This window comes from Panthera leo, chromosome A2 (genome assembly GCF_018350215.1).
Source record: "Panthera leo isolate Ple1 chromosome A2, P.leo_Ple1_pat1.1, whole genome shotgun sequence".
Taxonomy (NCBI): Eukaryota; Metazoa; Chordata; class Mammalia; order Carnivora; family Felidae; genus Panthera; species Panthera leo.
Window position 1 is genome coordinate 11,637,190 of NC_056680.1, and position 16,223 is coordinate 11,653,412.

The following is a 16,223-nucleotide window of genomic DNA, read 5'->3' on the forward strand; positions in this document are numbered from 1 at the left end:
AAAGTGCAGAGAATGGCGCCGAACAAAGGTAGCAGTGAGCTTATATGGATTTTAGCAAGTCAGAATACATCATTATTTAGTTACCAATTACAATTTACAACATTTCATGGTAGCCAATTATATTGTGACATACAGACCTTAGTTTTGGTGGGAACCTATCAATTTAAAGTTCTTTGTCCTAAGAGGGTTTAAAATGACCAATCATAGTTAGACACCTAAGATACCATGAGGCAGTGAGTTGGAGACTTTTTACATGTTGGTCTTTGCCTAGGCCAGATGTTGGTAGAAGGGATAGGGGAGCGTTTTGTAACCTAAGTTATCCATTTAGCAAGCAGGCGAAGTTACGGAAGCGAGATAGGGCGGTTAGTAATTTCCGATAATCCTAATAGGGAACTACATAAGCTTTTATCTCAATTATTCATGAAAGGTGAGTTTAAGCCGAACTTATATACAATAAGCTTTCTGATATCTTATAAGTTGACCTATTACAATAATGACATGTATCCATTATTATAGTATCATACGGAGTAGTTTACTGCCTTAAAACACCCCTGTGCTCTGCCTCTTCATCTCTTCCTCCCTTCAGCCCCTGGCAACTACTGATATTTTTGCTTTTTCCGTAGTTTTGCCTTTTCCAGGATGTATGGCAGTTGGAATCATATTGTATGTAGACTTTTCATGCTGGCTTCTTGTACTTAGTAAAAGGCATTTAAACTTCCTTCGTGTCTTTTCTTGACTAGATGGCTTGCTTGTTTTTAGTGCGGAATAATATTCCGTTGTAGGATGTATTATCTATTCATTCACCCACTCTGATTTATTTTTAATCAGGTTCATGTGTTACTAAACCAAAATAAATATTTAAATGTAATATAATATCAAATACAAAGATATGGAAAAGAGAAAGGAAACCAAATAAAAACGAAACCCTCAGGGCACCAAGAAAACTAGTAAATCTGGATTATTTCCTAATGAAGCAAACTTTTGGGTTTTTTTATTTTTAAAGTTTATTTATTTATTTTGAGAGAAAGAGTGCACTCACACAAGTGGGGGAGGGGCAGAGAGAGAGAGGGAGAGAGAGAAAATCCCAAGCAGGCTCTGCACTGTCAGCACAGAGCCTGATGCAGGGCTCAAACTCATGAACCATGAGATCACGACCTAAGCTGAAGTTGGCCGCTTAACCAACTGACCTACCCAGGTACCCCTGAAGCAAAATTTTAAGTGAAACTAACAGAGTGTAGTAACAGGATGTTTGCCATTTCCAGTGTGCTTTGGGACAGAGAACAGAGACATTGATTAATTCAATAAAACTCTGGTAAATGGATGGCAACTCAGTGATCATCCCCACTTGGAAGTTATGAGCCATCTCAGACTCACTGTGTCTAAACCAAATTCTTCATTTTCACTCCAGACCTGCTCCTTTGCTGATCCAAAAAGTGGCTTCATTGACTTGGTCTGCAGACAAGTGCCTTTTTAAAGCTGTTTTTTTTTGTCATTTAATCTTAGTGCAATGCAGTTGAACACATAAAGAGATTACTTTGGAATTCATTGAGTGTTTTTTGGGCCAAATACATGATTAATTTCTATAAATATTCCCCATGTGCTTGAAGAAAATGAGTCTTTCCCTCCCTGGGTGTACATTTCTCTCTCTATTTTATAGCTCAAACTTTTTTTAAAAACAAGTTTTTATTCATTCATTCATTCATTCATTCATTTAGAGCTTGAGCATGAGTGGGGGAGGGGCAGAGAGAAAGAGGGAGGGAGAGAGAGTCGAGCAGACTCCACCCTCAGCGCAGAGCCTCATTTGGGGCTCGAATTCAGGAACGGTGAGATCATGACCTGAGCTGAGATTTTATTTTTAAGGAATCTCTACACCCAACATGGGACTTGCACTCACAACCCTGAGATCAAGAGTCGCATGCTCCACTGACTGAGCCAGCCAGGAACCCCAAGACATTTGTTTCTTATTTAAATCAAATCTAAAAACTCTGTTTTAACTGGTGATTCTAACCCAATTACATTTACTCATACATTAGGAGTAATTCTTACATTAGAAGTTTATTGCCACTGGGGTGCCTGGGTGGCTCAGTTGGTTGAGCATCTGGCTTCAGCTCACATCATGATTTTGCGGTCTATGGGTTTGAGCCCCACCTCGGGCTCTGTGCTGACAGCTCAGAGCCTGGAGCCTGCTTCCGATTCTGTGTCTCCCTCTCTTTCTGCTCCTCCCTGCTTGTGCTCTCTCTCTCTCTCTCTCAAAAATAAATAAATATTTTAAAAAGTTTATTGCCCCTGACTTTTCATATTTTCTATCCACTGTGTATTCTTTTTAAATTCTTTCCTTTTTCCCATATATACCTTTTGGATAGGTCAAGGGTGGATGATGAGCCAATATTATGTAGCTGGTAAAAAGTTATGATGTCTACAGAGAAGCATAGGGCATGTATGTAATATCAACATACTTCTGTAACTAGTGTGTAAATATTTATGCATGAGTATAAGAATTGAAGGTCAGTATAAAAATGTGGTCATGTGATTCTCACAGGTGTCTTTGAAGAGGTCATTTAAAAATTAATTGTGGAAGGGGGGCACCTGGGTGGCTCAGTGGGTTGAGCTTCCAAGGTCGGCTCAGGTCATGATCTTGAGATTTGTGAGTTCGAGCCCTGCATTGGGCCCTCTGCTGTCAGCACAGAGCCCACTTCAGATGGGCTCCCTCTCTCTCTGTCTCTCCCCAACTTGTGCTCTCTCCTAAATAAATGAACATTAAAAAATTGTTTTCAATTCCACTATACTTACCATACAGTGTTATATTACTTTCAGGTGTGCAATACAGTGATTCAACACTTGTTTCCGTGCTCATCGCAAGTGCACTCCTTAATCCCCTCTGGTGGCTACCAGTTTGTTCTCCATAGTTAAGAATCTGTTTTTTGGTTGGTCTCTCTATTTTAAAGATGTCATTTTTAAGGTTGGCCAGGCAGAATGGCATTAAGGAAAGAAAACTAATTTTTTAAAAAAATTTTTTAATGTTTATTTATTTTTGACAGAGAGAGAGAGAGACAGGGCATGAGTGGGGGAGGGGCAGAGAGAGAGGGAGACACAGAATCTGAAACAGGCTGGGGCTCGAACTCACAGACTGTGAGATCATGACCTGAGCCGAAGTCAGACGCTCAACCGACTGAGCCACCCAGGTGCCCCAAGAAAACTAATTTTAAACACAGTGACATTGGGATTTAAGTGCCAGCAGAACCCTAGCTTAGGAGCCTCAAAGAGGGTTATAAAGCTCTGATAGCCCCAGGACCATAGGAAACAGAAACCACTCAACAATCCTGATTTTTCTTTTCCCTTCCTGTTGAATCCAATTCTTAACTTCAAAATTTAAATGAAAAGTAAATAAAAGTGTTGGGAAGTGACCTTTCCATTAACTCTAAAGGAATCTCAAGAATGACCACATTTGGGAGGAGGCTATAGGACATTGGAGGCTAAACTGTCACGAGGACAGGAAGCATGGCGCCTGGGAGCAGCCCAGGGAGTGTCCATGACCTTGGAAAGAAGATCACTTTTGGGGAGGCAGCTTACCGCTATTCCCTTCTCACCTAGATGCCTAGATTCTCTTTCCCACATTTTATTTCATGATAAACCATCTACAGATCTGTCTCTGTGCTGATTCGGGAAAGAAGAGAAATGTGGGAGGTCTGAAGGGCGGCAGCAGTTTCCTCTCAAGGACAAAGGAGAATGACTGAGAGTAGTGGGGGCAGCTCAGGGCACCTGCTGTGTCTGAGGGCTGCACTGAAGCTCCTGGCCCAGGGAGCCAAACCTCTAATGAGGTTTCGGGGTGATGGGGGGCTCGTGGGGTCTGGAGCTGACGGCCAAGAAAGAATTCTGGAAGACTTCTTTGGTGCAAAAAAAGTGATTTTATTAAAGCATGGGGACAGGACCCATGGGCAGGAAGAGCTGCATTGGGGTCCTGATGGGTACCTCATTATATACCCTCTGGTTGGGAGGGGGTCAGGGATAGAGTAAGTCTCTAAGGAATTTTGGAAGCAACCTTTCCAGGACCTAGCTGTTGCTAGGGAAGTGCCACCAATTACCATTTAATACAACCTCAGTCATGAGACCCTTTATATGTATATCAGGGGCCATAAGCTTGGAGTACGATTGCCAGCATATATCCTGGGGCAGTTGAGATAAAGGAAGTTGACTTACAGGATCATTGAGGTTGGGATAATGTTAAACGGAGGTTCTCTTTTGCCCCCAGCAAAGTGTCATCATCGAGGCAGCTGAACTCCTAGAGGGAGGTCACTTTGCTGGTTTCAAGGACTTGTCAATGGGCTGTAGGCAGTAAGGGAGTTTAGTTTTTCATTTGCCTTAGTTTCCCCAGCACCATGGTAAGCACTTAAACCCCTTTCCTTTGTTCTTGGGTAGCCGGGAGTGTCTGAGGAATATCACATAGATCCCACCTGGGAGTGTGTATGCCAGCCTGTATTTTGCCCTCAGCCTGCTTCATACTCCCTCATCACCTCCAGCCAGGCTGCAGGAAACAAGTGAGATAAGACTTGGTCAATGTACACCTTTACTCCACCCAGACAAGCTGGATTATAGGTTTATGGCTCTTCTCCTTTGACCCCATTAGCCTCTGCCCCTAACATTCCTTTGTATGGAAGGCTCAGTTGTGTGTGGAGAATTTTAAATCATTTCCATAAGTCATGCTTTGGTCTAGGATCCAGCATCCAGGCAGAAGGAGGCCAGGTGGATGTGCCCATCTCTTCTGCCTTATCAGGAAGAAAATGAGCATCAGAAAATTCACTACCTAGTGAGTCAGAGGGTGAACCTGGAAAGCCTCTGGTGAGAGTGTATCTGTGGGGAACAGGCAGCTCTTCTCTGCTGCCTGTCCTCCCTTGAATGAATTTCCCTCAGGATGATGGGAACAAATTCCTTTGTTCTTTGCCCAACAGAGACTCTGATCCTCTGATGGTCACTTCCCTCAGCATTATTCCAACAAAGGAGAAAAGACTGGCCTGCTGGGACCCGGGTTGACTGGAGTGACCCAGGTGCCCCCAGTGTCCCTCCCACAAATGAAGGAGCCCACCAAGCTGGGGGAGAGATTGGGGGAAGAAAAGATGGCCATCGGGTTGGGACAGCCTGACTGCTGTCAGGATGGGGTGGGAGGCAGGGGGGAGCTGTACCCTCCTCTTGATCCCCAGCTTGGGAAGTACTTCCTGTGATCCACCCCTGGAAGTTGGAGCCGGACCCAGCAGGATTGAGAGCTTCCCTAACAAAGAGCGGGGAGTGAACAGGGTCAGAACACGGGTCAGAACGGAGGCAGGCAGCGTGACAGTGAGAACACAGGCCCTGGGGTCAGGCACAGCTGGTTCAAATCCCAGCTCTGCCCCTGAAGAGAGGACTTGGCTGTGGGTGAGGGAACTAAACTCTGAGCCTCAGTTTCATCATTTGTGTGGTGGGGACTCTAGATGAACCCACCTCAGAGGCTGCTGGAAGCAGTTTCCGAGAAGACTCAAGGGCAGTGTTTACTTCAAGGACTGGCACACGGAATGGTGTTCTTATTCATACACCATGGCCACCTGTAGGAAGAAGGGCATCATGGTGTGTGGAGGGTAGAGGATGGGCTTGGGGAAGTGTCTGGAAGCACTAATGAGAAGACTAAGGGAGGAGAGGAGAACTTCTAGAAACAGAAGAGCAGCTCACAGGCCGGTAGACGTGGATCTGGCCCCTGGCAGTGGCAGCAAGGCTGTCCTCCTCCCCCTGAGGCCAGCCTTACCACCCCCAAGCTCCCCCGTGTCAGCTACTGGCAGTGCAGCTGAGCTCACTGGGGGAAGTTTCTGGCTTCCTGAATGGGGAACACAGGCCAAGCAGAGGACGGGGTGGAGAGACCCGGTCTGGGACAGTGAGTGGTGGGGGCTGGGCCAATTCCCCCTGATCCTTGGGTGTCAGATATCTGGGCTGGAAGGGGGAGGCAGACTTCGGATCTGGTGGGGTTTGAGGGTTCAGAGAATCCTGGAGCCAGGCTGGAGGCTGAGGACCATGCATTCGCTCTCTCCCCACACCTCCCAGACCTGAAGATGCTGCTCAGTAGGTACATGAAAAGATTCTCATCATCACTAATCAACAGGGGAATGCAAACCAGAACCACATTGATGTACAGACTTGTCCTATCACCATGCCGTATGCCTGAACTGATTGTAACTTTGTATGTGAACTATACGTCAATTTAAAAAATAAATTAGGGGCGCCTGGGTGGCTCCGTCGGTTAAGCGTCAGACTTTGGCTCAGGTCTTGATCTCACGGTTCGTGGGTTGGAGCCCTGCGTTGGGCTCTGTGCTGACAGCTCAGAGCCTAGAGTCTGCTTTGGATTCTGTGTCTCCCTCTCTCTCTGCCCCTCCCCTGCTTGTGCTCTGTGTCTTTCTTGCTGAAAAATAAATAAATATTAAAAAAATTAAAAAAAATAAATTTAAAAACCACATTGAAATGTCACCTCACACATGTTAGAAAGGCTATTGTCAAAAAGGTAAGAGATCACAGTGACTCTCGAGGATGTGGACAAAGGAGAACCCTTGTGCACCCTTGGTGGGATTGGAAATCGCTGCAGTGACTCTGGAAAACAGTATGGAGGTTCCTTAAGATATTAAAACTAGAACTACCAGGTGATCCAGAAATCTTGCTTCTGGGAATTTATCTGGAGGAAGTGAAATCACGATCACATAATGACATCTGAAGCTGTGTGGTCATTGCTTCATCACTCACAGTGGCCAGGACACTGAAACAACCTAGATATAATGTGTAGTGGAGTGTACATATATTCCCATGTATACTGATGGGGTTTTGGGGTGATGGTGGGTGTCCAGAGCCAATGGCCAAGAAAGAATTCTTGAAGACACCTTTGGTGCAAAAAGGTGATTTTATTAAAGCACATTTACAGAACCCGTGGGCAGAAAGAGCTGCACTGGGATTGTGACGGGTAACTGGTTATATACCTTCAGGTTGGGAGGGCATCAGGGATAGAGTAAGTCTCTAAGGAATTTTGGAAGCAAGGTTTCTAGGACCTTGAGGGGCTAGCTGTTGCTACGGAAACACCATTTATTATTGTTTAGTAAAACCTCAGTCATGAGACCCTTCAGATGTGTATCAGGGGGCCATAAGCTTGGAGTATGGTTGCCAACATATACTTGGGGATGAAAAATAAAGGAAGTTTGCAAAGGAATTTTTATATGTTAAAGGAGACTCTCAGGATCCTGGGGAGTCAGGATAATGTTAAGCCAAGATTCCTTTTTGCCCCAGCAAAGTGTCATCATAGAGGCAGCTGAGCTCCTAGAGGGAGGTCACTTTGCCCGTTTCAAAGACTTGTCAATGGGCTGTAGGTGGTAAGGGAATTTGATTTTTCATTTGCCTTAGTTTTCCACATCACCACGGCAAGCACATGAACCCCTTTCCTTTGCTCTTGGGTAGCCAGGAGTGTCACACATATTCCCGGTGGTGGTGGTGGTGGGGGGGCAGTGTGCTAGCTTGTACTTTGCCCTCAGTTTGCCTTATGTTCCCTCATCATATATGATGGAATATTACACAGCCATAAAAAGAAGGAAGTCCTGTCTTCTATCACAACATAAATGACCTTGAAGGCATTATGCTTAGTAAAATAAGTCAGGGAAAGGCAAATGTTGTATATGACCTCACTCATACACGGAATGTAAAAAAACATGAAGTCATAGAAAAGGAATAGATTTGTGGTGGCCAGGGATTGGGGGTGAGGGGAATGTAATTTTGTCAAAGGTTACCTCACTCATTCACACCTACTACACAAGTCTCAAAACCTTTAGGTGTGGCTGGACCCCAAGCTGCCTCCTCAAAAACGATCCACTTCTTCTCTGGGGGATGGAGTTTCTGGTCACCAGGCTCATTTCTTATCCTTGATGAGGCTTGGGGTCTAGCACACCCCCATGCTACCCCCAGTATCATGTGATGGTCCCTTCTGCATCTATCCACCCAACCCTTCTTGGATGAACAGAGCCTGACCAATTTTTGAGAGAATGAGTTTTGCTCCTTCCTATGTTGGCCAAAGGTGTTGGGACAGTGTAATTTCTGAGTGACTTCCTACAGTGTTGTTTCCTCCCTCTAGGTTGGGAAGGGCTAACCACCATCCCAGGAATTCTCAATAAATTTTTATTCCTTAAAAAAAAATAAATTAGGTGTGGCTATTCCACAAGAGAAGGAACAGTAAGTACTGGTTTTTGCCCTAAAACAAAAGCATGTGGGTGGTGGGAGAGAGAAGCCCTCTTTCCCCTCTGTGGGCTCCACCATCTAGAGTAATTGGAATGAGGCTTATCTGTCCAAAGACAGAAAGAAATAAAACCACATGTGGAAATTTCAAAGAAGAGAGCTGTGATGCCATGATCAGAGTCCTGAGGTCGCCTCCCCCAATTTTTGCATGTCCTCGGACAGGAGTCAATGGATTTCTGGTTTTTTGGGTTTTGGGGGGTTTTATTTATTTATTTATTTATTTATTTATTTATTTATTTATCTGGCTAAAATTTACATTTCTGTCCCTGACAACTGAATCTCCATTCAGTCACAAAGGAATTTAGGAGACTGTCACTCTTTCCATGTCTAATGGGGGAGTCATTTCCCCACTCACATGGTGGGTGTTCCAGACCTCTATTTGAAGCCCTCCTTACCCCCTGGGTGGACCATTTCCTTTTTGGACTTTAGTCATGAGAAAACTCTTCCTCTCCTGGGACCTGCAAGTCTCAGTCACTCATCAGATGTGGAGAGCAACAATCTCATAAACACGGGAGGCATTCAGTTCAATGCCTAGAACACAGTGCTTTAAGATCACAGCATGCTTTTCATTCCCTTTAAGACATGAATATAAATGTGTAACTCTTTGATTATTTGCTCCTATTCTTGTGAATTATGTTCTTCCCACTTCAAGATAGATGCCAGGAGGGCAGGGACCTCATCTGGCTTGTTCTGTGCTTGAGTTCCCTAGCCTGCAACAGAGAAAGCACTCAGTCAATGTTGGTTGAATAAGTGAATGGATGAGTCCTCAAGACATGGGGTGGTTGGTTGGCTCAGATACCTACAGGACTCTAATAAATGATAAAACAATATTCTTGATGGGAGAAAAACTCTCTTAGGCCTGACATGCAAGGGAAGCCATTTTTGATTTCTTTCTTTCTTTTTTTAAGATGTTTATTTATTTTGGAAGAGAGAGAGAGAGTGCACGAGCAGGGGAGGGGCAAAGAGAGAGAGAATCAAAGCAGGCTCTGAGTTATCAGCACAGAGTCCGACATGGGGTTCCATCTCACAAACCGTGATATCATGACCTGAGCCCCAATCACAAGTTGGACGCTCAACCCACTGAGCCACTCAGGCACCCCTTGATTTCTTTGTAAGTCAGCATCACTGTACATAAACTTTGCCTGATTTATGGCCCACAGTCACGCATTGTGCATCTGCTTCGTGAATGAGTGGCTTAAAGGAAAACCATCTTGTCCTTGAGACATCGATCAATGTTCCTGTTCCCTGTGTTCCTTTACAATAAAACTCATGATTCCTGCCTATGTGCTGTGCACTGCATTTAGTGCTAATGTATAATCCATAATCTTTTGGGCCTTTGCAAGATACAAAAAAGGATGCAACCCTGGAATAACTGTTCATTCTCAGGAGCACTCTCTGTGAAGGTCGTGTTTCCCAGACAGCTGTCCTAACTTGGGCTCGAAGAAAACTCTCTTAACTTGTAGAGATTCTAAAAGGTTTGTTCATTTTGTGCTGACACTCCCTGTTATGCCCAGAATTCGTGATCCCCAAAGACCACTAGGGAGCCGAGTCCGATGCAAAAGCAAAAGAACCTTTATTCGAGCTAGCTCGAGCTCAATCCCCTACCTGCACCGACGCAGCGGTGAGATACCAGGGAGAGAGAGCGAGTTTCAAAAGGACAAAGGTTTTATTGGGGCCCAGGGGCAGTTGGTGAGGTAACGGCTGTGGCCTCAGCCGATTGGCTGGGGAAGGGTCCGAGTCCTGTTAGACAGGTGAGGGGGGGGGTTACTCAAGGGGAGGAGGTGTGGTCAAGGTGAAGGACACAGAACAAGATGGAGTCGGCCGGCATAGGCCCGCCCTTTCATTCCTCCCTTGTCATGTAGCTTAGGGACCCAATCATGGGACCGGCTGCATTTATGGTGACAAGGGGAACAGAGTTTAGAGGTTTACGCAAAGTTCTGGGAAGCATGTGTCCCTGGGGTGGCTCTGGGAGGTCTAATTAAGTATTGTCCCTGAGCTGGTATCTATGATCTGCCAGGTGATGTTTTGGGGGGTGTGGGGACTCCCGGTAGCATGAGCAATGACAAGCAGAGTTAACAGAGTTACCAATATTAGGTGGGTCGAATGTGCTGGAGCTTGAGCTTGAGCTTGAGCGGGTTGTGTTGGTCCCGACTGATGGCCCATCGCGTGACGAAGTCCTTCCGGATCGAGGAGGGGTCCGCTGGCCGAACGTGGGTGTGATGGACCCAGGTCGCAATGCCGTCTACTTTGAGAGCGGTGGGGGTTGTCAGCACTACAATGTAGGGTCCCTTCCAGCGCGGCTCGAGAGTCTCTCGGTGGTGCCTCTTGACATAGACCCAGTCTCCCGGCTTGTACTGATGAGGTGTCGGGGTCGGGCCAGCCTCGTAGATGGCACGGAGGCGCGGCCAAATATCCTCGTGCGCCCTCTGGAGCCCTCTCAAGGAAAGAAAAAGTTCTTGATCTTTAAACTCTGCAAGAAGTTCAGCTCGAAGGCTGGGAATAACAGGGGGTGGCCTGCCAAACATGATCTCGTAGGGAGTAAAACCCAGAGTGTAAGGAGTGTTTCTAACCCGGTAAAGGGCGTACGGTAGGAGAGTCACCCAGTCCCCGCCAGTCTCCATGGTTAATTTGGTAAGGGTCTCTTTTAGGGTTCTATTCATTCTTTCTACCTGTCCTGAGCTCTGGGGCCTATAAGCACAATGTAATTTCCAGTTTGCCCCCACCGCCTTGGCTACTGCCTGTGTTACCTGAGAGATAAAAGCTGGTCCATTGTCTGATCCTACCATGGCAGGAAAACCATACCTGGGTAAGATGTCTTCTAGTAGCTTCTTAGCCACCGTCTGAGCCGTTTCATGCTTGGTTGGGTATGCCTCCACCCAGCCAGAGAAGGTGTCTGTAAATACTAAAAGATATTTATAACCATACTTTCCTGGTTTGACTTCAGTGAAGTCGACTTCCCATTGGGCTCCCGGTCTGGTGCCTCTGAGCCTGGTTCCTTTTTTTATTTGATGTGGCTTTCGCGTTGGTGAGTTGGCAGGTCTTGCAGGCAGATACAACTTGCTCTATTTTGGTGTCCTGTTGGTGAATCTTGATTCCGGCATGTCGGATTAAGTCTTTTAATTTTCGGGCCCCCATGTGAGTAGACCGATGCATGTGCTCTAATATTGAGACTCCGAGCCGGTCTGGCAGCACGAGCTCCTTGTTAGGTGTATACCACCATCCCTTTATCTCCTGGGCCATGGGGAGTTTCTTGATCCGCTGTAACTCCTCCTGGGAGTATTTGGGCTGGTCTGGTAAAACTGGGTCTCCCGGGTCTGGTAGTTGTATGGTCATGGTGGGGACTGGAGTAAGGGCTACTGCCTTGGCTGCCTGGTCAGCCTTTCGATTACCTCTAGCTACTGGGTTATCAGCTTTTTGGTGCCCTTGGCAGTGGATAATGGCTAGCTTGGCAGGAAGCCATAAGGCCGTAAGCAGGTTAAGTATCTCCTGCTTATTTTTTATAGTCCGTCCTTCTGCCGTCAGTAACCCCCTCTCCTGATAAATTGCCCCATGAATATGAGCTGTGGCAAATGCATAACGGCTGTCTGCGTAGATGTTAAGCCGTTTTCCAGCTCCCAGCATCAGCGCCTTGGTGAGGGCTATGAGCTCCGCTCGCTGGGCTGATGTTCCGGAGGGTAGAGCCTCCGCCCATACGGTGTCCGTTTCGGTGACCACCGCTGCACCCGCATACCTGTGTCCATCTCGCACAAAGCTGCTGCCATCAGTGAACCAAGTAGCCTCGGCATCGGGGAGGGGCTGGTCGGTCAGGTCCATCCGGAATCCATGTACTTGTTCCAGGATTCCCGCACAGTCATGTAGTGGAGCACCTAGGTCAGGGTCGGGCAGCAGGGTTGCGGGATTGAGGGCTGCACTGGGGTGGAACCGCACTCGTGGAGGGTTGAGTAGGAGGCTCTGGTAATGAGTCACACGTGTATTGCTCATCCATCTATCAGGAGGCTGTTTCAGGACCCCTTCAATGGCGTGTGGGGTTGTGATCCAGATCTCCTGTCCTAGGGTCAGTTTGTCTGCATCCTTGACTAGGAGTGCTGTCGCCGCAATAATTCTTAGGCATGGCGGCCAGCCGGCAGCCACTGGGTCTAGTTTCTTAGACAGGTAAGCCACTGGGCGGTTCCAGGGGCCTAAGGCTTGAGTTAGAACCCCTTTTGCTATTCCCTTATGTTCGTCTACAAAGAGGTGGAAGGGTTTCATAATGTCTGGTAGGCCCAGGGCTGGGGCACTTAGGAGGGCCTTTTTTAACTGATTAAAGGCAATTTCTTCTTTTTCAGTCCATTTAAATGTTTTCCCCTCTTTGGTAGCTTCATATAGGGGCCTGGCGATCTCAGCAAAACCTGGAACCCAGAGGCGGCAGTAGCCGGCTGATCCTAGGAATTCCCTCACTTCTCTTCGGGAGGTGGGAGTAGGGATCTTTAGGACAGTTTCTTTTCTGGCATCTGATAACCGCCGCTGTCCGCCCTCCAGGATATATCCCAGGTAACTTACCCTCTCCCTGCATATCTGAGCCTTCTTCGCGGATGCCCGGTACCCTAAAGCTCCCAGGGTAGCCAGCAGGTCCTGGGTCCCTCGCTCACAGTCTTTGGCCGTGTCAGCAGCAATCAGGATGTCATCTACGTACTGTAGGAGGGTGAGGCCAGGGTGCTCCCTTCTGTACTCACCCAGGTCCTCGTGTAGTGCCTCGTCGAAGATGGTGGGTGAATTTTTGAATCCCTGAGGTAGCCGTGTCCAGGTGAGTTGCCCACTGTAGCCCTCCTCCGGATCATGCCACTCGAAGGCGAACAAGGGTTGGCTCTGGGGTGCCAGCGGCAGACTGAAGAAGGCGTCCTTTAAATCTAGTACAGTATACCAGACCCTGGAGGGCGCCAAGGAGCTCAAGAGAGTATATGGGTTGGGAACAGTTGGGTGTATGTCCGCGACCCTCTTATTTACTTCCCGGAGGTCTTGTACCGGTCGGTAGTCATTTGTGTGAGGCTTTTTGACCGGCAGTAAGGGGGTGTTCCAGGCAGACTGGCAAGGAACTAGTACCCCTAGGCTTCGTAGTCTCCGGATGTGTGGCTGGATCCCCTTCCGGGCCTCCTGTGACATGGGGTATTGTTTGATCCTTACCGGACTCTCTCCTGGCTTGAGCTCTACCAGGACTGGGGTCCTATGAGCGGCTAGTCCCATCCCCCCCCCAGTCTCTGCCCAAACCGAGGGGAATTCTTGTAGCCATCTGTCTATATTATCCTCTCTCGGGAGCGCCTCCTGGTGGAGGAGGTATTCATCCTCCAGTTTCATGGTCAGGACCTGGATGGGGTGGCCCTTGCCATCGGTGACCTGAGGCCCCCCTTGTCTGAAAGTTATCTGAGCTCCAATCTTGGTCAGTAAGTCCCGTCCTAACAGCGGGTAGGGGCATTCTGGTATTACCATAAAGGAGTGGGATACCCGGCCCGTTCCCAAATCTACTGTTCTTCGGGTAGTCCATGAATACTGGCTCATACCAGTTGCCCCTTGTACCCAGGACTTCTTGCTGGCTAGTTTTCCTTGTGGGGTGCGGAGGACCGAATGTTGTGCTCCGGTGTCGACAAGGAAGTCAACAGGGGTCCCCTCCACTTTAAGAGTTACCCTGGGTTCGGGGAGAGGGTCCGAACCCCGACTCCCCTAATCACTTAGTTCATCTAGCTCTAGGACTTTTACTCGATCAGTCTTGCTTCCTTTCCCGCCGGCCCTTTTCAGACAATCTCGGGCCCAATGCCCTATCTCCTTGCAGTATGCGCACTGATCCTTCTGCAGCCTCTGCTTCCCCCCCTTGGTGGTTCTTTTACCTTTTCTTGCGTCGTCTGCCAGCTGCCAGAGACGGCGGTCTCGTTCCTCAGGGGAGTCAGCAGTGGTAGCTAGTAGTATTCTCGCCAGGTCTCGAGTCTGCTTACTGCTGGCAGCCGCCATGGCGCGAGCCTGCTTGTCCTCAGGAAGCTCCCGGTTATTATATACCTTTTCGGCTACCACCAGTAAGTCCTGCAGACTTTTTTCTCCTAGTCTATCTATTTTCTGTAATTTTCTCCTAATGTCTATGGCCGATTGGTTTACAAAGGCCATGATAACAGCTGCCTTGCTTTCCAGAGCCTCTGGATCCATGGGGGTATAGGTACGGAATGCCTCCATGATCCGTTCTAAAAAGGCAGCCGGAGATTCATCTTTTCCCTGTTGTACATTTCCTACCTTGGCCAAATTGGTTGGCTTTCTAGCAGCCATTCGGAGACCCCCCATTAGAGTCTGGCGGTAGACCCGGAGCCTCTCCTTACCTTCTGCCGTGTTGAAATCCCACTGGGGCCGAGTTAAGGGGAAGGAGGCATCTATCTGAGCCTGGTTGGTGGTGGGATTCCCGTCTGTGCCCGGAACTAGTTTTCGGGCCTCGTTGACGATTCTTTCTCTTTCTTCAGTCGTGAACAGGACCTGCAAAAGCTGCTGGCAATCGTCCCACGTGGGCTGATGGGTAAAAAGAACAGAGTCTAATAAATCAATAAGCCCTGCCGGTTTCTCGGAAAACTTAGGATTCTGAGCTTTCCAATTGTAGAGGTCACTAGTGGCGAAAGGCCAATAGTGATGGGGCTGGTTCCCCTCCGCGTCTGGGGGTCCGGTGGCTCGCAGGGGCAGAATAGTGGAGTCGGCGGCGGAGGCGGATTGCTCCCTCTGAGCCCTTTGTCTGGTGAAGGGCGGGCTTCCCACTGGAGCGTTTCCGCCTCCCGCTCTCGGAACAGCATCTGCCTCCCCCGGAGGGGGAGGATGGTGTTCTTCCAGCATCCTAGAGGGGTTATACGAGGGAGGAAAAATTAATTCTTCTTCAGTACCCCCCTGTAAGACAGGGTAGAGGGGTGCTGAAGGCTGGATAAGACTTTTCTTCTTCTTTGTCCCCTGCAAAGCAAGAATGGGTTTTGGCTCCGGAGGGAGCGGGGCTAGGAAGGGTTTAAGCCAAGAGGGTGGGTCTTCCACAAGGTCCTGCCAAGTGATAATGTAAGGGAGCTGATCAAGATGGCCCGTCTTAGGCTGAGAGATGATACTCCTGACTCGGTGGATGGTAGGGAGGTCGAAGGTCCCCTCTGGTGGCCATCCGACATTGAAAGTTGGCCACTCGCTAGAACAAAAAAACTGCCACCGACCCTTTCGGACTTCCACACTGAGGTTGTTAGCTCTTCCCCTCACATCCTTAAAGTGATCAATCATAATACTTAGAGGAGTAGTCTGAGTCTGTCCCATAACGTCCGTCCAGTAAGTCCACAGAACAAAACAGAGAAACACAAAAACAGACAAACAGAGGGCCCCTAGAAAATCTTCCAACTCCATGGAAGCAACACTGAAAGCTAGCTTAGACATTTGAGGGGATTCCACGTCCCTCCAAAACCGATGAGGGGATTCCACGTCCCTCCAAAGACGACGGCCTCACACCGACCAGCGGGAGCGACCCGCCTCGTCTCAGACCTTTGAGGGGATTCCACGTCCCTCCAGAAGGGAGAATCGGAACGTCTTCCGAAACTCCCGGCCCGTGGTCCTCCAGTGCGTCCACTTAGACCGCGTCGGGCACTACCAGAACTCCAGAAGTGAGCTCACACAGAAAAGACAGAACAAACAAACAGACACTAACCGTGGCCAGTCAGGCTCTCCGGGTCGGGGGTCCCTCGGGGGTCTTGGGGATCCCGGACGAGCCCCCAAATGTTATGCCCAGAATTCGTGATCCCCAAAGACCACTAGGGAGCCGAGTCCGATGCAAAAGCAAAAGAACCTTTATTCGAGCTAGCTCGAGCTCAATCCCCTACCTGCACCGACGCAGCGGTGAGATACCAGGGAGAGAGAGCGAGTTTCAAAAGGACAAAGGTTTTATTGGGGCCCAGGGGCAGTTGGTGAGGTAACGG

General features: G+C 48.3%; 1 protein-coding gene across 1 annotated transcript; it reads right to left on the reverse strand.

Annotated features, from left to right (window-relative positions):
• Positions 1-10,487: 10,487 nt before the first annotated feature.
• LOC122213344 lies at positions 10,488-15,570 on the reverse strand (the record flags this gene model as incomplete). Its single annotated transcript, XM_042927468.1, is given in 2 exon segments — positions 10,488-11,300; positions 11,302-15,570. Coding segments are annotated over 2 exon segments (5,082 nt in total), but the record flags the coding sequence as incomplete, so codon positions are not given.
• Positions 15,571-16,223: the final 653 nt, after the last annotated feature.